The following is a 23240-nucleotide window of genomic DNA, read 5'->3' as shown; positions in this document are numbered from 1 at the left end:
GCTTTTGACTTGAGCCTCTGTTATTTTTCTGCCGTGTCCGTTAGCTGTGAAATTGGAAATAAGCTCCCTAGTAAATCTTGTCCTAACAAAGATCAGTGGGAATTCTGCTACCGATTAAAACAAAAATCATTATTTCACCCTTTGTTTTTGTATTCAAATACTGACATTCTGAGTTGCTTTTTCTTATCGGTAGCTTTCATTTTAAAGTGAAAAAAACACATTTCATATATAAAAACACTGTAAGTGTTGAATCACCCTGAGTTCCATATCATAAAGCCACTGCATTAAGGGTTTGAACTTCCATGACCATAAACAAATTACCTTGTTCATGTCCCGCTTTCCTTTATCGGTCCAGTTTTGCAACTGATTCTCTACAGTCTATGCCTATCATTCAGGTCACACAGATTGCTACACATAAGGCACCATTAAAAACATTTCTGCAAGCAGGGAAAACACCTGAGTCTCTACAGAGGGGAAAGTCTTGGTCAGGGCTGCAGCTTTGCACTAGTTACACCTCTTGTGCCACCTCTTCCCCCTCGCTTAAGAAAAGCCCTACTTGACCTTCCCCAGCTCTCCCCAAAGCCAGGCAGCAGCTGGGGGAGCTGCATCGCCCCGGCCCTGCTGCTGCCTCTCAGCACCAAGGTGTGGAGGCTCCTGGGCTCCCCGGGCAGTTCGGGCTCAGCCTAGTGCCAGCCCAACACCCGAATTCACACCCAGCCCAGCCTTTCCTGGGAAGGGGGCAGCTCTAGAGCTCTGCATCTATCACCTGTGCGCTGCTTAGCTATCCTAACACATATGCATAAGGAGCCAGAAAATAAAATATATACTTCTTTTTTTTTTTTTTTGGGGGGGGGGGGGAATTGACTTCAAACCCAAAGGCTTTTACCTTTTGCATGTAACACTTCCCAGGCCTCACTGCTACCCCAGGCCAAGAGCCACTGCCCCCTCCAGCAAGCACGACCTGAGCCTGCCTGCTGAGCAGCATATGAGGAAATGGCTGCTGCTCCCCCGCCTCCCTAAACAGCCGTTAACGGCGGCCGCGGGGCGCGCCGGGAAATGGCCGCCGCCACCAAAGCCGTTAACGGCCACCCAGCCCTTTGCTGCCTGAGCCGCTTCCTGGGCTCTGCGGTGCTGCGTGGCCCGAAGCTGTTGGTTCCCGCCCCTCGCCCGCCCTGAGGCGGCCGCTTTTCGTCTCCGCCCCAGCGGGGCGGTGCGGCGGGCCGGGCCGCTGGCTCTGCGGGAGCCGAGGCGCCCCTTGCCCCGCGCGCCCTTGGCGGCCTTGGCGGCGCTGCGGGTGCGCGGCGCCCGCCGCGGGGATGTGAGTACCGGGCGCGGGGCCCAGGGAGGGAGGGCGCCCGCGGGGAAGTGGCCCGGGCCGCCCGGCAGCCGGGGCCGTCGCGAGGGCGGCGCGGCGGTGGCGGCCCCGCTCCCGGCGCTGGCCGCGGCGCAGCGCGCAGTCCCCTTGGCCCTCGCAGCCTTGAGGGGCCTTTCGGGGCCAGCAGCGGAGCGTTTTGGGGCTTCCTCGTGCGTTTCATTTGCAGAAAGTGTCCATTCTCCGAGCCAAACAGGACTGTCCATTGCGGCCTGACTCCACAGCAGGAGTTGTGTGGGAGTTAAAGCTGCAGACTTGAGTTAAAACTTCAATTGTGTCTTTGTGTTCTGTTGTTGTCTTTAAATTGGATTTTAAAAGGCTTTTTTTTTTTTAATGAGCATATTTAGGCTGAAAATAAGGGAGGTTTTGTTTGCATTGTGCATCTGACAAAGGGCCCTTCTGTCTTGCTCAGCAACTTGTGAAGCCTTTTGCAAAGTGGGCTTTGCAGGGCGAGGAGTGTCCCAGCCTGGTTGGGTAACACTGGCCTTGGGGCAAAGGAAGAAGGTGGAGAAGGTGCATGTGAACACGAAACTGCCCCTTTGTCTGGCCTCTTGACCAAGGCCTTAGCTGAACAGATAATATCTGTGTTTTAAATGCCAGACACAGCATTTCTTGTCTGTCCTCTAAAGAGGCTGTGAAGGAGGGTTCTGAGCTGGCTGTGCTATTAAGTTTAAGGAAACATAAAAATTAGAGAGGCAACAGTGATCAGTAGAGTTGTGGGCATGAGATTTGCAGTTGGGAGTATGGTACTGTGGTTGAGTGATACACAGATGAAAAAAAACTTTTTCTGAGCTGATAGTAAAATAATCTGTTGCTTCCAAGAACAATTTCAAAAGTTGTTTCAGTCTTGTATTAATATGTATATTCTGTCACATTCTTACATGTGTCACATGTAGAAAGAATGGGCTTTTGAAACTGTTTACCTACAGACTCAAAATATCATAGAATCATAGAATGCTTAAGGTTGGAAAGGACCTCCAGAGGTCATCTAGTCCAACCCCCCTGCACACGCAGGGTCACCTAGAGCACGTGGCACAGGACTGCGTCCAAGTGGGTTTTGAAGATCTCCAGAGAAGGAGACTCCACAACCTCTCTGGGCAGCCTGTCCCAGTGCTCTGTCACCCTCACTGTTAAGAAATTTTTCCTTAAGTTCCTGTGGAACTTTTGATGCTTCAGTTTGTGGCCATTTCCTCTAGTTCTGTCAGTGGCCACCAGTGAAAAGAGGCCAGCACCATCCTCCTCACTGCCTCCCTTGAGGTACTTATAGACACTGATTAGATCCCCTCTCAGCCTTCTCTTCTCCAGGCTGAACAGGCCCAGCTCCCTCAGCCTCTCCTCATAGGGCAGATGTTCCAGGCCCCTGATCATCCTTGTCGCCCTGCGCTGGACTCTCTCCAGCAGCTCCACATCCCTCTTGTATTGTGGGGCTATATTTAAGTTTATGTTGACTGGAAGCTAAATGTATGTTCCAAGATAACGTTACCACTTAATGAATTTGGAAAGGCTGGAGGAGGGAAGCAAATGGTTTCATTCATTTCTGTAATGAAGTTAGTCTTCTGTTATCCTTTTTTTCCCCCCTATTTTTTGTTTGAGAGCTTAACTGTGCATGTTAGAAAGGAGATGATCTTGCCAGTGCTACTGCTGAAGAGCAATTAGACAAGGAGCAAGTGCTGCCTTTGGTAATCAATGGGCACGGCATCTTCAGGAACCATGCTTAATAAAATTTGATATCAGTGGGAACTCCCAATCTGAAATTTGGGGTTGAGTTAAAAATAATTAAATTTCACAGTTGCTGGAAATGGTGACTAGCTTTTTTTTTATTATTTTTTAAAGGCCTCACAGAACTGAGTTGTATCAGGATGTTCCATCAACACACTGGCCTATCGTATATTCTCCAGACTACAACATCACATTCATGGGACTTGAGAAACTGCATCCTTTTGATGCAGGGAAGTGGGGAAAAGTAATCGATTTCTTGAAAGGTAAAATAACAAGAAGGAACCTACCTTCTAGACGAACAACTGCACAAAAGCTAATGAAATTACAGATTTGTGCTAGTAATTGTCAGTGTAATAGTGACTGTACTTCACTGCTTTTTTTTGAAAATTTAAGCTGTGCTTTATTTGTATTTGGAGTCCTTCATTTTTTATATATTTACAGACTTAAATCTTAGCAGGATAAGTTGGTTGTTAGGATTTCTGAGGTGAATTCAATGCCATCTGTTGTGTATCACTAAAGAAATTGCATATGTGATATTTAAAAGATGGCATGGTGTCTATTGTTGGAGCAAACATTTTACACTGGGGCTTTTTAATAAATAGATTTGTGTCTCAGTCCTTTGAAAATACATGTTTTAGTGTATTCTAGGGAATAAGCCACAGTTCTGTTTTCTTTCCAGGCATGGTTTCTGTTGAGTGGAACTCCTGAAAGGAGATTGCAAAAGCAAGCTCACTGAACAGCCAGCCCTCCCTGGAGCGTGGCTGATTCTCCTCAGAATAACCAGGTTTAGATTATTTCTTTCTGGCCGAGAACTTAATGAAACTGAGTAAGGAGTGTGAAGAAACATGAATGCAGTAGGGCAATGGGCTATTCTAAAATATTTCTGTTCTTAATAATCCAAATATAAGCAAGAACTGTGTAGAATTTCGTTGCTTGGCCTTCACAATAAACAAGTATGTGGAGTTTGAGGATTGTTTCCACGCTTACCCTAAAAGTTAGCGCCATAATCTTGACCTTAAGCATAACTTGAGGTAGGTACAAAATGCTAGATCCTTATACTAGTTGTCCAGAGCTCCATGTTTGCATACTTGACAATTTAAAAATGTTTAGTAAATAGTAAAGATACTTTCTTCATACATATTAACTCTTGGAGACCACTGCTGTTTGCATTTCTAGCATTTCTAGCTTTTCTTTTGTTTTGAGGACTAAACCTAGACCTGAAACTGAACACAGACTCCAGTTTTGCTGTAGTGGATGGGAAATCCTTCCCCTGTGTTAGTGGCAAGCCGACAAATGGTTTGACTTGGAAGATCTGCATTGCAATGCAGGGAGTAGTGTGTACGACTTGGATGTTGCCACCGTGCTTCCCTTGCTTGTGGATCAGGTGAAACCAGGAAGGGAACATTCCATTGGGCTTGTAAAGGCACGAGTGTTAATAGCTAGCTTGCTGCATCCAATGGACATGGAGCGTGGTTGGTTCTGAGACTGCAGACAGTCTGGCAAACAGTTCCTTTCGAGCAGAAAGTTCACAACAACTTGAATAGACATATTCTGTATGGGATGTTGTGGTAATGTTTGGGCACAGCTTTGAAATGCCTCTGATTCTTGTAATGCAGAAATTCTTGTAATGGCATTTGTTTTTTAATCAAATTGAAAGATATATGTAGAAATACTTTAAGGAGTTATAAATGAAAGAACCAAGATTAGAATTCCTATAAAATCTCTTTATCTGAAGCTTAGGATTGCTGATCAAGTTTGGAGGGGGAAAAATCCAGAAAGTCACCATGCTTTTACTCTAGCTGAGACAAAGGTGGTGCCAGAGTTGGGCTTGTTTCAGCTCTGTAGTCCTTTGGCTGATAATCCTTTGCAGTTAAGTGCTGTCCTTCTTGCTCCAGGCTGACTCGTATGTCAGTTAAAACATTCTAAGAGTCTCTCTTCAGTTCGTGAGGTTTTGCATCTTTCCTCTAATGACCTTAAGTCTTTGGTTCAATAACCATTGTGCTAATTAACCATTGTGCTTTAAACAGTAATGTTTAAAGGCTTTCATCTAATTCTTCTGTGAAATGTCTTTCCATCTTTCACAGAAAATCTGTGCTCTCAGTCACTTTAGACTTGGTAAAGGAGGAAGAAGCCACCAAATATACCAGGAAGCTCCTGATTTTTAACCTTCTTGATTTTTGTAGCATCTGTCAGCAACATTGTTGCTGATAGTTTCCTAGAAGATGGAGGGTAAAACTCACTTTCTACCTTTACCTTCAGAAGGATGACACTTAGCACTTTGGCTTTCTGTCTCACAAGAATGAATGAAAATGTTTCCCAAGTCCCAGGAGGAACCTAAGCTTACTGCAGCAAATTGTTACTGAGTTCTCACATATCACTTCAGGAAAAAATGCATTAAGTTCTACCTTTTCAAGTATAGAAGTACAAAATAGAATAGATAGTCTTAGACCTCAGGTAACTAAATATCAAAATTTGTCTAGGAAGATTGCTGTTATACTTTTGTTATTTGTCATGATAATATACAAAGCAGCAGGTTTTTCTGCACTATTTTTGTCACACCTAACTTAACAGAATTTTCTGGCAAGTACAGCTACATTTATGTCTTAAAGATGTATTATCTTTGCTTCATGCAGAAGTCTTGGAGAGATTTCCTAATTTGTTTTTGTAAAACTTGTTGGTTACTAAAATGGGGTTGGCGGGGCGGGGGGGGAATGCTTGTAGGTATTTACTGAATCTAAGTGTAGGTGGTTGCCAGAGTTAAATATTCCAGTTAAGTCTGAATTCCATGAGCATCCTAGTAATTATTTTGTTTTGAGTCTTGATTTTTTTTCTCTCTGATTTAGCGAATTAAATACTAATGTCAGTTGTAGAATTTGTTAAAGAATATTAAAGACTGGAGGTGAATGCTTGTTGGTATGAGCACTAAGATTTCTCTAGTGCATTGAGGCCTACATTGTCTTGTGATTCTTACTGTATCTGTCTGTCCTACTTGTTATTCAATTAGAACGAGAAGTTTGCATTCTGAAAACTTTCTCCATAAACAATACTTGTTATATTCACGCCAATTTAATATCTTAGATGTTTAGAGTATGTATTTGGAGAACTTGTAAAAACAAGTAAATGAAAATGGTGTTAGTAATTTACATCTAGATGTAGGGTTTGCAAAGTACTGTCTTTGGCTAACCTTGCCCTGTTCCACCATGCCACAATACACAATGCCAATTGTTATTTCTCTTGTTTCAGAAGAAAAACTACTTGTAGATGACTTGATTGTACAGGCACAAGAAGCTACTGAAGATGATCTCTTGGTTGTTCATACAAGGCGATACCTTAATAAATTAAAGGTACTTACTGATGTGCTTTTCAAGCAAGCTGTCAAAATTACTGTTAACGGCAACAAATATTCTAATAAGTTCCTTGTAGAATTAACTTTTCAATTATGAAGAGTGGCATCATATTATGAATTAAATGTCATTGAGAATACTAAAGGAAAATTATAAAAATAGGAAATTGAAATTATAAGGGGAACAAAAGACGGTCTATTGTGTTATAAAGGTAACATAAAAAATGTTATGTTAGTGCTGTAATTCAAAAATCAACATAAATTGATATTTAATTTTTTAGCAAGTCAAGTCCATGATTTTTTTCCTTTGATTTAATGATGTTCAGTCGCCATAGTAAAAACTGAGTTTGTTATGTATGTTACAATGCAATGTAGTAAAAATTAAATATCATGTTATATCTGGAAGAGCAGTTTCATGAATCAAGACTTTCTGCACTTAGAGGAAAGAACTCCAAGGAAATAAGTATAATTTGCTTAATTTGGATTGGACTTGATGTGACTTTCTTCAAAGCACTTAACATAGAATAATTCTTGCTTATTGTGCTACTATTTTTGTGTAGTCTTGTATCTAAAATGATATTTCAGCAGTGTTAAATGAACATAAGGAAAATAGTTTGAAACCAAGTCAATATTTTTATTAGCAATAGAGTTTGTCATTAAAAGGATGAGTTTTTGTTTATTAAAATATAGTTCTATAATTGAAAACATGTGTTGAAGAACACTGAAATAGACTCTACAATTGATGGTATTATGAATGCAAGATATTCCTTATGGGTTCAAGCTTTATGTAATCCGTAAGAATATTTAAGGATCATGTTGTCAGTCTCTGGGTATGGGAGGGAAGTAATGGCTGTACTGTAGACCCTGCCTATATTACTGGAATACAAAGTTGAAAGATGAATTATAGAGGCTCAAGAGAGGCAGGATTTAATTATAATCTTGAAAGTTAACTGTATATAAAGGCTTCCAAAACCACCTCACGTCAGTTTACGTATTAACAATGAATAAAGAACACACTGGGCATTTCCAAATGTTTGTGAGGTATCTCTGAAAATGTTTTTGGCCATCTGTAGATGGAGTTGGATACTGGGTGAGTGTAGATAACATTTGTACTTGGCAACTCTACTTGGAGGGCAGAGAAGATATTTGTATTTGAAAGATGTTTTGAGTAATTAAAAAGAAGACTTTCTTGAGAAACATCTTTGCCCTTGAACAGTGAAAGAATGCTTGTAATGCTATTTCTGGAATGCTTTATTTTTCTATATGAGAGCTTTCTATATAAGAGGTCCATTTGGTTCACTTTTCCTTTTTTGAGCTATTGCACTTTTTCCTTCTTTGCTATGAACTTGCTTGAACTTTCATGCATCATTAGATGTTATTGTATTCCAGCTATGCGTGCCACTGAGCTTTTGATCCCATAGAACCACCTACATCTTGTTACTGAATCCCTTTTGGAAGCAAAGAAGGTATAATGTGCATAGCTCAAGTTTGAAGTGATATAGTATTTTTAGTACATATAGGACATCTTTACAAAGAACTAGCTGTATAAATTTGCTGTTGGTGTTTATAAGCAATGTCCTGTGCATTCAGATGTCTCTGGTTGATCCTTTCCTTGGGAAAATGTTTCCTTCAACTGTAGAAATAGGAAGATATGATATTTCTCATGCTACTTCTCATGCTACAGAATTTCTGCCAAGCACTAAAAATAACTGTTTAGCTGCAAATGGAAGTGTGATGAGAGTGAAAACACCCGGGGTATCTTCTGTACTTCCTTAACCAAAATCTACTGTGCTATATTACTGAGACAAATTTTCAGGGTGTTCTGTTATCTCATCTCTGAAGACTACAAAGAGGTCTGCATTTCTGAGAATACCTACGATGCTCTAAATAGTAGATCATTTGAGTATTTTTCATTTATATTTTTGGGGATAAATTTGCTATTGGACTTCCATGCACATTTAGGAGAGGAGGAGGTGTTTAGTGAGCTTAACAGTAGCTGGAAAAGCTGACCTAAACATAGACTGAGTGGTTGAAGACTATTGAAAACTATACAGAAAGTAGATCAGGTAACACTGTAAACTTAGTTCTGCATTAGGAGGAAAGGTCTCTGTGCAGTGCATAAAATAACATGAGTGGTCTTGTTGTGGTGATTTCTCCCCTTCCCTGATTACCTTTGAAGACCTTTGACTTTCTCTCTGTATTTTAAGAAATACATTAACATAGCAAAGAACTTAACCTATGTCTAAAGCAGTGACTTCACTCAGAATGTTGTTTTAAATATCTTCAACCTTGAATAGACAGATTTGTGTACTCTTCTCTTGTACTATGCATGAATGTCTTTCATTGATTTCAAAAATCTGGAATAGGATTGCAGATTACTTGAGTTTTTATTGCTACTGTTTCTTCCTTGTGGAATTAATTAAAAATCTAACTCCTATTTAAATTTTCTGAAATTTCCTGATTTTTCAGATAGGACATCAAAATTTGTTTTGAACTGAATAATTTTTGTTCCATTTTAGAGCGAGAGGATGGAATCTAGCTTGTTATGATATGCTTGCTTAAAAACTAAATATCATGCAAAATAATTTTATCACATTTGATTATATTACAAAAGTGAAATACTTCATGAATGGTGGAGGGCTGATGTAACAATGTTTTACAAACTTCAAAGTATGAAGAGCTTAAACTGAATGATGTTGATCATCAGTACCTTGTGCTTATTTCTTCAGAAACCTCCCAAATTAGTGTTTTGTTGCTTTGGTTAATCTGGCCAAAGATCCTATAATTTGTAAATATACCGCTAACAATCTGGCTACAGAATATGCAGGATTCTACGGAAATTTCCTAATATTGAAGGAACTGGGATCCATTCAAAATCTTAGTATAGGATTTCTAATTCATAATACTTAGTACCTTAATGTTCTAGTATGGTAACAATTTGAAGTGTAGAAGAGGTATATAGTCTTGCTTAGGCTGTGAAATATATTTAGAAATTTCATAGCTGGTAGCAGTGTTATTAGAATTCCTTGAAGTAATCTACTTGTGTTTTCAATAAAAGCAATTTACATTTTGCAAATATTTTTGTGTTGAAACCTTCAAATCTTTTTCTTCATGACATTACAGTTGAACAAAAGATTTTCTTGAAACATATTTTAAGAGTCTTTAATTCAGTTTTTCATGCTAAGGCTTACTCTGTTTACTTACCTATCTGAATTTAGTTTAATTTTTTTTGTTCTCCTTAGTGTTGTCTTTTGATTCACTACTGGAAAAGATATATTAGATTTGAATGATGTGTTAAGTACAAATATCTATTAATACTACTGAAAGACACTTTACAGTTAGCTTTTTGTTTTTTTGAGAGCTTACTGGAGAATTACTGATTTATCAGTATAATGATGTTAAGTGATGATTCTCATAACTATCTTGAACTACCTCAATAATTTGGAGGTTAGTGATAATATCTGGTCACTTGCCTCTGAAAATGTAAGTCTGAGCTGTATAAAAGGTCCTTTTAAGGACTTCTTTTTTGGTAAAATAAAAAAAAATGATAATGAATCTTAATGTCATAGTTAATCAGAACTTTTCTTCCCCCCAACTTTTAGTGGTCATTTGTTGTGGCTACAATTACAGAAATTCCACCAGTCCTCTTTCTGCCAAACTTTCTTGTTCAGAGAAAAGTTTTGAAACCTCTGCGAACCCAAACAGGAGGAACAATAATGGTAAGGTGCTCTTTTGTCACATTTAAATATGTAGATCAAAAAATTATAGTCTTTAATTGGTAACAGATTGTATAATTTGGAGCCTTGAGCCCTAAAACCTAATGGAAGGAAATGGGTTAGTAGTGGTCAGTAGCTGCTGAAGTATCCACATCTCTCCAAAAATTTTGAATACATTGTCATGTTTGAGCTATGTTGCAATTTTAATGATTTTAGAGCCTATTTTTATAGTGTATTATGTAAATTTTCATAATAACATGAAGTATTCAATAGATAAAAATTGTCTATATGTACCTTTAGGAAAAACTTGCTTATATTGGGAAGATAAGGTGAGAGTTGGTACAATAGCAAAGATATATCAAAGGAAGTTTCACAATCAGTTTCTAACACACTTAACAGTAGAGGGGAAGTTTAGAAAGTCATCTCCTTGATCCTGAAACTAGTGTGAAATGAGTTAACTGCTGCTTATTGATCTGAACTGTTAAGTAGAAATGACCAGTGACTTTTTTCCAAGTCACTGCACAATTCTTGCTCACTGTGATTGGAAGATAGTTTTCAGTTTTAAGTTATCTTGCTCTTCTCAGACCCTCCAAGTTGCTTTTTTTACCTCTGAAATTGTTTTGTAATTGCGCCTTAATATTCTTCTCTCTTTTCCTGGATGTGCATGTTTCTTAAGACCAAAAAATAGCAAGACCTGAAATAAGTAGATTTTTTTACATTGTAACAGTTTTGTCTACTTAAACTATATTACTGCAATTGTGATAAGCAGATAAAATACAGAAAATGTTAAACTATCCTTTAAGTTACATATATTAGGAATTTGGAAATAATATGCTAGCTAATAGATAATTTTTTGAGCTTATTAGATGATGGCAGCATCTGTGCTAATCATTTAAATGATGCCTCCCAGGGCATCCTTTTCTGTCCCTTCTACTGTGTTAAGGTGTTCACCTATATTCAGGATTTTTAGAGCTTTTCTCATCATTTTACGTCACAGGAATAGCAGTAAGGTGCTTGCTCATTTTTCTGTCCTTACCAACATTTCCATTTTTGGAAGCACTAGCACCTCAGATTTTATCTATTTTAATAAGGTTTTCTACAAGCATCCTGTGCTTTTCAGTTTTTCTTTTGTCTGCTAGGGATTGATGTTCATCTTTGCAATGCATGTTTAGTTTGAGCTGTATGTCTGCCAGCATAAAATACTTATGTGATATTAAATATTATCTCAACTTATGCAGAGAATAGTTTTTCTGCTTTGTATTGAGAGGTCAATTCTGAGTGACCTACAGAAGTAAAACTTGATGGGCGTGTGAGAAACCAATATTTGCATTTAGGACAGCCTGTAGTGTGAAATGATTGGCTTATTCATCAAATTCTTACTATAAATTTTTTTAAGGCAGGAAAACTTGCTGTTGATAGAGGCTGGGCTATCAATGTGGGTAAGTAAAATTGTAGCAAACTAAGTATTTAACATGTTTAAAATTATTATTCTCATTTAGCATTATGTGTATTCTGTTTTTAATAAGTGACTCAAGTGTAGCTACCTAAAATCAAGGCTTACGGAGGAAAAGGGAAAGTACAGGATTTATTTTCTCATCCACTCTCACCCATATAGCCATTTTGTAGTTAAAATACTAAATTCAGGGAGGGAAAAAGGTCACTCAATAAGATATGATGTTTATTTTAAGAAAACTGTTTGGCTTGAATTAATGAAATGTTTAGAATAAAGGTAAATATTTCAATACAAACTATTTTCATTAAATTATACCTTAATTTTAATGGACCTTACCATCAATCAGTTCACATGTCGCTAAACCGGGGCTTGGTTGTTGCTGGAGAATTAGATTGCACCAGTTTTTCTTGCCAGTGCTGTACTTAAATTCTGTTTTTCTTGAAAACAACATGAATGAACAAATCATGAAGAAATTAGTCAATAAAAATCTGTTCTCCTGCTCTTTTCAAATGGTGTAAAAACAGTAAGCTACCAAAACAATATTTTATCATAAAGACCCTGTTTGAAGACTATCTAGCGTTCATCAGTGCTGTAATTTTCAGCTGCTACTTAAACTTGTTTTTTCTAAAGGCAGTAAATATTACGTAGTGACATCTATACAGCAGTCCTGTTTGTTTTTTAAATATAAGTAAATTTCTACCTTCAAATAAAAGGTAGTAAACCTATAGTAAAACAGAAAATTATCTTTTGCTTCTGTTACTAGCAATATATATAGCCATATATAATGTCTATTTTTACAGAGTAAATATTCAAAATAGAAAACATTAAAAACCTAAAGCCTTTTCTTTTACAGTGTAACAGCATGTGCAAGTAGTGGCAACGTGGTAATTCTTACTGGGTATTTTTTTGAACTCATATTTGGCAAAGAAAAACTCTATTTTCCAATTGCCTGATATTAAATTGACTTTGTGCAAATGAGGGCATGAACGAAGTGCAACTCTGATAATTTGTCTGGGAGTAGTTGCACTTTGAGTGTCATTTAGGTGCCACATATTACATTTGTGTATTACCCAGTTCTTATTGTATTTACTAGATTAAAAGGACAATTCCCTTTTATATCGGCAGTCAGTGGCGTGACTGGTCAAATATAAGATAGATGCAGTTATGTGCTGTTCTAGAGGGAATTCATAGCTTTAGGTATGATATAAGTGAAAACAAAAAAGCCGGACATGTAAGTGAACTCTCCCTGTATGGGAATAGTGCATGTTCCTCAGTTTTTAGCTGTTTACATGTTTATTTTAGGGGGTGGTTTTCATCACTGCTCAAGTGACAAAGGTGGAGGATTTTGTGCATATGCTGATATCACACTGGCTATTAAGGTAAGAAATACTTTTAAAATATTTTCTACTATTGGCTCACATGGTTAAAAAAAACACACAAACAAAAAACCCATGTTTATAAGCACATTCCAATTTACATCTTAATAGGAGAAAATGATCTATGGGCAGGTAGGAGTGTTATTGGAATTGTTGTACTTGATGTTACAGTAGAATATATGTGCAGCTACTATGGAGGTGAAGAATTGCAGGGATGAGAATTATGAATGGAAATACAACCAGTTACAGTTGTGGTGTTAATGTTAAACTAAAATCTAACTAGATTGTCATTTGGTATCTTTACTGATAATTATTCCAGTCTTTCAGTTGAAGCTGAAAAGTCCCTGTGAGTTTTAGTGTTTACAGACAAGTCCTACTTAGAAACAGGAATCCTCTCAGAATCAAGGTGTGGGAAAGGCTCAGGGTTGGAATTCTGCACTTGTACAGTTGGCTGTCTTCACAGTGCAGTTCTCCACTCTTGCTGATGAGCCACATTTGAGAAATGTGCTGTGATCTGTGTTAGTTAGCTCCTTGCTACTTCAGAAGCTGTGCTGCTTTATCTGTCCCAACCCTCGGTGTTTGCTGTTTTCTTCCTGTTCTTTCTGTCACTAACTTTGCTACAGTGTCTGGTGACATCACTGCTGAGATGAGTTTATCTGACTGTTGTGGGATGCAAAGACATACCAGCTGGTCTTGTGCAGAGCCCATGCTAATGTAACAGGGCACATTACAATGGACTTCATTTGGCTATCTGCTGCTCTTGGGTTTTTGCCTTGCATGTGGAGTCCATTTCACAAGTTAGAGTATATGATGTAGAAAAATTTTGATTCTACGTTGTCAGGCACTTGGAGAGAAAGAGATGAGTAGATGAGTAGATTTTTTTCCTCACACCTTTTCAGGTAGCCACCTGCAGAAATGTCCATGAAATATTTCACTCATTTTATGCATATGATGCAAATGTGTAGATGGCTTTTTATCTTATAAACATACTTTTTATGTGAAGTAAACAGCTTTCATTATCAAGGATTTTGAAATTGTACAGCTGTTTATTTAAAAGATGAAGTGTATACACTTATGCGCTTCATTCAGATCAAAACTGCAAGCTTCAAGCTTTCAATTTAATGCATCACCTAACTATCTCATTTTCTTCTTTGCTTGTACATTCAGTTCTTATTTGAAAGAGTACAAGGAGTGTCTAAAGCCACAATTATTGATCTGGATGCTCATCAGGTGAGTCTTACCTGTATTCAGTACTGCAGATGCTTTGCTAGACAGGGGTGATGAATAGCATATTTCCAAAAGTTTCATTAAATGGTGAATCATAGAATATGGGGTTAATCATAGATAATAGAAGCTGTGAACAGCTTAGCTTGTTTTATGGTGCAACTGGCTATTAAACCAGTCAAAATTTAACTGAGTTGTAGCTCCATCATGTGGCTGGACATAAAATTATTTTTGGTTTGCATGTTGTTTGGTAGCATAACAGACTATTTCAGTGTCCCAGAAGAAACAAGTCTCTCAAGCAGAATTAGTTCAGCATGCATGATAATTACAGCACCTTTTGCAGGAGATGAATTTGACCTTCGCTGTTGGTAGTGAAAAGCCTGACTTCAAGCTAATGTAGTACAGTGTATATCTGTTCACCTGGGCAAGTGATTTACTGTGGATACTGAAAGTAAATCTCTTGTTGGGTGGGATGTCCCACATAAATTCTGATAGTGGATAAAAGCACACTTTTAACATTGTTTTGCAAACTCATTAGTGTACCTCAATTTTATGTTCTAAATAAAAGTGAAGAAATTATGTATATTAAAACTATTGAATTAAGTTTAGTTTTACAAACTAAATACATTTTTAGAAACTTATTTTACTTGTCTCACAAAGACTTGAACTCTTGGAAAAACTTCAGTCAGATATTTTAAAGCATCCTTGTAGCAGGCTATTCTGAATGTTGGAAATGACTTTTTTTCAAAATTGCAAGGTAAGAGATTCATTTTTTGTTCTGGGTCAGTTACCTTTGTAATTTTTGCTTATATGGTAAACTGTGATACTTTGTTACTTTTCTAGGGACATGGAGATGTAAATTTTGTAATATTAACAGTCTTAAGTCACAAAAATATTGATATTATCAAACCCCTCCAGAACTGTACAATTCAAAACAGAAGTTTAGTAGATTTGGCTCTGTGGGCGTGCTGGAAAAAAAAAAAAACTAACCGTGAATTTCCTTCAGGGGAATGGCCATGAGAGGGACTTCATAGATGACAGTAGAGTATATATTATGGATGCATACAATAGATATATTTACCCAGGGGATGGATTTGCTAAACGTAAGTATATTTGAAATTAATATTCAAAAATGAGAAACTACTAGATTGTTAACTTCTCATTTACCAAGTCTCATTGCAGCAGTATTAACAAAACTTTTTGTTTGTGTTTTTTGGTATCGAATATATCACTTCTGGTGATCATTTTAACTCCAAATTGTAATAATGCTGTAGTATTCACAGGGATGTCAGAAGCATTTAAAAATGATTCCTGAACCTGTAGGTACACTTTGTATGCCTTTTGCCTAGAAGCTTTTTTGGCCTTAAACCAAAGTCTTCCCCAAAAAGAAGGGAGGTGACTTGGAAGCAAAAGTGTGTAAGATACTATAAGTACAAGGGGCTTGAGAGTTCAAGGAGAGTATTTCATGTTAATACTATAACTCTGTACATGAGATCTGAAGATAAGTGTTCCAGACTCTGAGCTTTCATTTATAAAAGGAAAGTCATGGAGTAGTCTGAACACAATATTGGACAGCTGCTGTTTTGAGGTCAAAAAACACATGAAGCAAGCTGCTATTTGGAGGTCACAATGAGCAACTACAATTTAGGAAGAGCTGAATAAAGAATTATTCACTTAAATATGCTTATTCACGTTTAAATATGTTTTTTAGACTTGTATCACATGCTTGGGCTTTTTAGGTCACATGTTAAAGCACATATTGGTTAAAAAGTGTTACCATTAGTGATGAGATTTTTCTTAAATGTTCCGGGAGAATGTACTTATGCTCTAATCTGTGCACAAAGCAATTTTTCATTTAAGCACATTATGCCTGTTTAGCTGCTTTTCTAAAATACAGTGGAAAAGTATCCATTGCAAAACTAGTCTTGTGTTCTCTGACAGGGTTTTGCAGTTCTTTTAAACATTAAAAAAATGCAACCGATTTGCTAACAAATAAACCTTTGGAATGTAGGAGGTTATTACTGTGGCTAATGGTAGCAGTCCATTCAAAAACTCATACCAAGTTTAGAATAGTAAGATAACTGTGATATGTTGTACTTCTGTTTAACTCCTATTTAAAACTACTAGTTTTGGAAAATATTATACCTATTTCATAATACCAGCTCTAAGAATGACTCTTTAAAGCACATCAGGTAAGTTAATGGAATAATCATAGGCAAATGAAGGCTTTAAAAACCCTTCTTTTCCATGTATCAAATGACATTTCTAATGGATGGTTTAAGACCAAAACAGAATTTTTTTTAGCCATTTGAAATACTGAATTTAGAAGGAAGAAGTAAACTGGTGTTGATATCCTACATTTCTACTTCAATGTTTAAGTTCTTTGCTTTTGAGTATTGTATTGCATGAAAATATAGAAAAATAAATCCACTCTGAGTAGATGTACCATGTAAAATTTTACATATTTCAGTTACATGAAATGATCTTAATATATGCTAGAAATCATTTTGAGGGCATAGGCCTTATTGATAATGAATTCTGCTTCCAAAACTTCTGTAATGATTAAATTGCTGCAAGTTCTGTTGAAACATTGCTTTGATGTGGGAGTGTGAGGGAGGAGAGGGTCATTTGTATTGAGACAAATATGTGACATTCCTGAAAGCATTGCTGTCTGGAGAGGCTCGGTGCGGTGCGTATTGCAGCACGCCCTGTGTCTGTGCTAGAGCTGCCTTGGGTTTTTCTTGATCAGTTGGCCCTCCTGAGCCCCAGCTCTTCCAGGCACTGGGGTGGCCTTGCAGCAGGAGTGTTGTGGTGCACCCTCTGTGCTGGGGCTTTTTCCCTGTTCCTGCAGAGCTGGAAGTACAGTTGTTCCCTTTCTACAGATGAAACATGAGGTACCAAAGGTGGTGACCTAAAGTACAGAAATATGTAGTTTCTTGTAGGTTGAATAATGCTCCTAAATAAGAATTCAATGCTAAGTGACCAGCCTAGGATGACATCAGAGGGGGATCTTTTAGAGGGAAATGGAAGTACAGCAATTTGAATCCCTAGAGTAAATCCTAACTCCTTGTTGTTTCCCTGGACTTACTACTCTTTCTCACCCGTTTTATTAGATGAGTCTGTTCTGCACAAGTTGAGTTTTTTTGCACACTTATAAAAAAGACTAATTAGCATTTTGCAATGCTGAGCATCATATTGTGTCTCTGAAGTGATTTGGAATTACAAAGAAGCTTAGGAAGAGGAAAAGGGAAGATAGATGGGGAAAAGGCCTAGTTCACTGAAGGGCGAGAAATGTAAAGTTAACAGCTGCAGCTCAATTTAGTGCCTAGAAAAGCTTTCCTGTTGGACAGAGTGTCTTTTTACCCATCTTTAAGGCTTTAGAAGTGTTTTCGTTAACTAGCAGTAGATGGAGGAAGGAGAGCAACTCACCTTGCACATCTTTCCCTGTGTCTATCAGTAACTCAGAGCTGAGTAATTATCCAGCACTGTAGTTCTGGTTTCTGTGTGGAGAGGAAGGCAGGATGCCTGAAGAAGCATGGAATCTTATTCAGTTAGTGCTTAATGGCTTCATGGGAGCAATTTGTATTTGCTCCCCATGCTAATTCATTTGCCTTATTCTTTAAAGCTCTATCTATCCTCTTTACCCTGAAGAGACTCTCAAGTGTTCAGAGGAGTACAGCTATGTAGACCCTCATGAAGGTTTTATATATAACAATAAGAAAGGAATTCAGGAAATGATGTTGTAAAGAAACAAATCTTAAACTATTTTTGATACGAGGAGGACATGGAAAGGAAAAGACCTTTCTTCATCTTGGACAAGGATGAAAAATGGGGAAAGAAGTGCCCAGCAATTATTAGTATGAATTGTGTCACTTGCATTCATGCACGCTCAGCAGGTGTGAAACCACACTTAAAATTCAGCCCCAGCCATTTAATTTACAGCATACTGTATGCTGAGGCAAAAGTCATACCTTGAAGGGCATCTGGAATAATTTGATTAGCTCATGTTGCGTTAACTGCCTAAGAATCCCCTAAGCTAGAATGTATAATCTTGAGTCTCTTCCCTTTTCTACTTCATCAACCTTCTTTTGCTTCTAATGCCATATAATAATTTGCTTTAAACTAGGAATAGATATTTGCTGCTTCTGGTCAGATTGTAGAATAGGAACATTAAGTCGTAAATGCTTGGGGCAAAGCTAAATGTAGTTGTAAAGGGCATAACAGCAAATGATCATGAATTTATGTGAGGTTGTGTTTATTTTTAATCAATCTTGTTTATTTATCTTAGTGATATTGTGTCTTGTTTTTTTACAAATGATTTTCTATATTAGATTTCTATATTAGATTTCTATATTAGATTTCTATATTAGATTTCTATATTTTCTATATTCATATTTCTATATGTTTTTCCTTGCCCTTTAAGTTTTTAATTTAGTGATTTTCTTTGCTGATTACTCTTTTTCAATAACATTTTCTACTTACTGTCCTTGAGAATTTTTTGTACATTAAATGTTCTCTCTTCAATGGATTTTTTCCAGGTCATTATGCTTATATTTGCTGCTGCATTCTGGGAAAACAAATTGTTGAATAATGCTTTTTAATTCAAGATTCTGTGAGAATGCAAGATGCTCTCAATTTTGAGATTGCTCTTTTTTTATTTATGCATATCTCTTTGATAGCAAATTGTATTTAATAATGCTGGAACATTTTCTAGGTGCCATAAAACGGAAGGTGGAGTTAGAGTGGGGTACAGAGGACACAGAATATCTTCAGAAGGTGCAAACTCACGTGGAAGGAGCATTAAATGAATTAAAACCTGACATCGTTGTTTATAATGCTGGGACTGATATTCTAGATGGTGATCCTTTGGGAGGACTTGCTATTTCGCCCCAGGTTTGTATAATACTGCAATATGTACAGAGCTCCTCTTCTCAACAGATACCGAAGGTAGACCTTAAAATGAATTACTTGGGGAAGCTTGTTAGGCGAAGGTGAGAAGAATATTTCAGCTGAAGAGGACCTGATTCTGTAACAGATGCATTTTTCTGCCCTTTCCCCATGTTTATTTTGTCTTCCTTTGCGAATGTGAAATATTTGTTCTTCATGTGCCCATTGAAATATTCCTCATCTTTTCTCTAAGTTATAGAGAATTATTCCTCTAAATTATTCCTCTTGAACATCCAAATAGTACCCAGAGAGGTGTATCTTTTCACTCTTAACTTATTTTTTCCTATGTTTGGGAAGTCCTTCCTCCTGCCCTCAGCCCTGTTCTGTGGTTTCTCCTGCCATCTCCCCCAGCAGGTACCTTGCACACCATTTCCTCACTGTGCTCTTCTGTTTCAAGCTATTCTGGTATGCTTCAATTCTAGCTACTTTGTACACCTCTATCTGCAAATTCTTAACAGTTTATTTATGCATTTTTTCTATTGAAATATCCTTTTTCATTTCAGCTTTATTTTTTTGCCATTTCTGTTTCATGTTTTTACTCCCTAATGTAGTTCTTGTTTCTAAATAGCTTCTTAGGCGAATTGATTTTCCTGATGTAACAGATTCCCTTCTTCTCAAAACACAAAAACTTGCTTATTTCTTCCAGTTCCTCTGTGATTTCTTCTCTGAGAATTCCTTAGTCTTTCTGCTTTTATATTTGTTCTTTTTTTGCTCTCTACAACTTCAATACAGGAAAAAAAATGCATTGAACTGCCAGAATTCTTTCTAACTGAGCAATCACTTAGCCTGCTTAGTGGCTGTTTTGAGGTACCTCAATTCTCAGGCTTGTTTAGAGCCCTTATCCCTGCTGCTTTTGTTGACTTTCTTATGCAATTGCTCATTCTTGCAGTCTATGTAACTGGGGAGTCTGGTGTTTTCTGAGTGCATGCAAAGCCCTTCCTGGGTTGGGCTGGAACAACTGAAGTGCACTAGATCCTCAGGCTTTATTCTTGTGATCGTGTAGAAGTCTCCAATTGGAAAGAAGTGCTAAAGGGCTTGGAGTCCAGTTTTTAGCTGGGAGAAGATATTGCTTGAGCTGCATGTTAATGGAACAGAGCTTCTCAGAAAGGAGGGACCACCAAGGAAATAGAGAGTGATGGTGTATGTTAAGGAATTTAAAATGTGCTTTTTAAATTTTGTGCTGTGTGAGAGAATGCTGTTAGCTGCTAAGGAAAATGAATTGCTGTGCCTTGCTGGTGCTATGTAAAGGAGAGACTGTAGGGGCTGGGGGAAAAGAAAAAAGGTGAAGATGGATTTGAATAGAAGCTGAGTTAAAAAGCAGAGTACACTCTCCAAACAGCCACTGGTTCAGCTACCTGATTGGAGAAAACATTTCTGCAGCTCAGGGTTTTATTTCTTTAATTGCTGAGTAGACTGTCTTTGATCTTATTTGCTACATGTGAATGACGTTTGACCAGTCTTGGCAAATTCTCAGGCTATTGGAAATACCCAAACTGTAAATGCTACTAGTGGCACTTGGCAATTAAATTATAGCCAGAATATTTGGGAAGAAGCATGCAAGTTCCTGCTGTTATTTTCAGCATTTGTATTTTCTTTTTGGGTAACAACCAAATGCTAAAAAATCAATATTTGCAGAACTGTCCAGTAGAGATCAAGGAGGAGGGATGAGGAAGTTAGGCTCACATGAACTGTGCCTCTTTACAGTTCTTGTGTCATAATGTTTTCTGTATCCAATGATGGTTGTCTAGGGACTTAGAGCTCATTCTGTTTTTTCCTTTAAGGAATTACTCCTAATAAAATACTTGTTTCCTTTGTCTTATTTTAATTTTAGTCCTGCTTTCTTTTCTTTTCTAGGCCTTTCAAACTATAAAGAAACCTCTATCATTGCATGGTTTTACAAAACATTTGCAGTTAGATTTGAATTTTATTCCTTCCTTTTACCACATACCTTTTTGGTTTCTCTTTCTCTTTTTTGGTAAAGCAGTATTCCCTAATTTAGCTACAGAAAAGGGTTCCTCTGCTTTTACTCTCCAACTAGCATATGTTTATTTTGTACCACTTCTGCTTCTTTATGATTTTCTATATTTCGTAGCATTTTTAATCCTTTTTTCTTATTCCAACTCTGATTTCCTTCACACCGAAATTTAGAGCTGATACTCTTCTAGCATAAAATAAAGACTTTTATTAACGAAACTAGAAGCTTAAAATTAAGCTAATGGCTGCTGATATGTGAGATCTGATTTGAATTTTCCATTCTCCTGCAGGCTTGTGGGAAAACTGATCTGGTTGCTTAGCATCTGCCTAAGACTAAGTAGAGCAAGACTAGTAGAGTAAGACTAAGGAGCACTACAGAAGTTATGCACAAACAAGTGTTGTGAATTTGGGCAATTTTTGTCTCAGTTCATCACCTGTTTCATGCAATGAGTTTAGATTTTATGATTTTTGGGCAAGAATTCTTCTAGGATATTTTATAAGGAGGCTTCAGTCTATTGTATCCTCTAAAAACAAAGTAAAAGACATTTGGGGTATTTTTTTTAAGACTGAACTTTTAAAGCTGTTCTAGAGTCTTGAAAGTAGTTTGTTCCTAATATAAAATGTAGGGCTTAGCCACTTATCCAATGCTATAAATCATAGACTAGAAGTCTAAAAACTAAAATACTGTATTTATATCCACTTTTTTGTAATTGTTTTAAATACGTAGGGGATTGTGAAGCGAGATGAAATAGTATTCAAGGCTGCCAGAAGCCGCAGAGTCCCAATCCTGATGGTGACGTCTGGAGGCTATCAGAAGAGGACGGCGCGGATTATTGCTGATTCTATTATTAATCTGCACAACCTGGGTCTTATTGACAAGGAGCTAGCAACCAGTGGAGCTGAAAATCCTAAGGTAGAACAGATGCTTAGGAAATGTACTAAAGACTTAACCAATTTGTCATTGCAATGACAAGATCCTAAATATTAGGAATCAATTTACTGTTTCAGGAAAAGGAGGTCTCCACATCATTAACAGGGTTTAATATTTTTTTAAAAAAGAATTTAGCTTGAGTTTAGAATAACAAAGCATATTGTCACAGAATAACTGTGTTTGTATCCTGAACTGATCTTGAAGAAAGGCAACCTGTCCTTGTGAACTAATTTAGACTTACATTGAAAAGTTTTTCAGTTGATTGTTTTACTGTAGAAAACATTAATTGCTTCTTATTGCTGTGGATTTTCTGGTATGTATAGAGCTGTGTAGTTGGTATCCAAAGACTGCCACCTACATTTCAGATGATATGATTTTGACAGTGATGAGGGAAATATGGGCTAAACTCAACTTGTAATTTTGCCTCATATATTATGTTTTTTTTAAATTATAAGAATTCTGTGCAGTCTTCAATTGTTAGCTTAATGCTAAAATTTATGTGCAATACTATGAGTAATGGTTTGATTATTTATTTTTAAGGCATAATCTATTAGAATGAAAGTTTATTAATTTCTAATTTATTCCTACTGTTGGCAATGACTTCAATCCTACTTTATAAACAACTTTAGAAAAGGAATATGAAATTATGTTGATATGCAAATGACCCCTCAGGGTTCAGCAGTTACAGTCTGTTTTCTACATTTCTCAAAATGAGGCCTGCATGTAAAAGACAATTTCTATGCACTGAAGATAGCATAATTTTAGAGTTCTGAGAAATCTTCTTCAAGTAGAAGAAGTTCAAGTAGAAATCTTGTTCAAGTAGAAGTTCAGAAAACCTGTTGTTGTAATAAGATGGTACGAACCAGCTCATGTCATGTATAAATCATCATAGGAGAGTTCATATTGACTTTTTTCTACTAGTTTTATGTTTTAATTATCAGACTGATGGTAATCATAGTTGTAGTCAGTTGATAATCTAGTGTTTTGTATTTAGAATAATAATACAGTGAAATTACTACTCTAAGCTGACATGATATCTTTATGTAAATTTTTAGGAGACACTGATTTGAGAACAAAATATATTCACAAGCAAGCTACATGTGTTTATTAACAGCAAAGTCTATTTACTTTGTATTAGAAACTCTTTGTAGTATTAGATCCTAAATTTATTGGAATGCATATTTT

The 23240-nt window shown here is 37.0% G+C and overlaps 1 protein-coding gene across 1 annotated transcript; it reads left to right on the top strand.

The window, feature by feature from the left end:
- Nucleotides 1-1217: 1217 nt before the first annotated feature.
- Nucleotides 1218-22153, top strand: HDAC11 (histone deacetylase 11). The gene is made up of 10 exons (XM_088522850.1): nt 1218-1318; nt 3206-3354; nt 6335-6435; nt 10037-10153; nt 11547-11589; nt 12906-12982; nt 14147-14209; nt 15210-15306; nt 18918-19096; nt 21852-22153. Coding segments are annotated over exons 1-10 (1071 nt in total). The 5' UTR covers nt 1218-1316; the 3' UTR covers nt 22095-22153.
- The last annotated feature ends 1087 nt before the right edge of the window (nt 22154-23240 follow it).

Source organism: Tinamus guttatus, unplaced genomic scaffold (genome assembly GCF_059628265.1).
Source record: "Tinamus guttatus ecotype Peru unplaced genomic scaffold, ASM5962826v1 Tinamus_guttatus_pri_ptg000169l, whole genome shotgun sequence".
Classification (NCBI taxonomy): Eukaryota; Metazoa; Chordata; class Aves; order Tinamiformes; family Tinamidae; genus Tinamus; species Tinamus guttatus.
The sequence above is the reverse complement of the archived record's forward strand: the minus strand, read 5'-3'. Positions and strand labels throughout refer to the sequence as shown.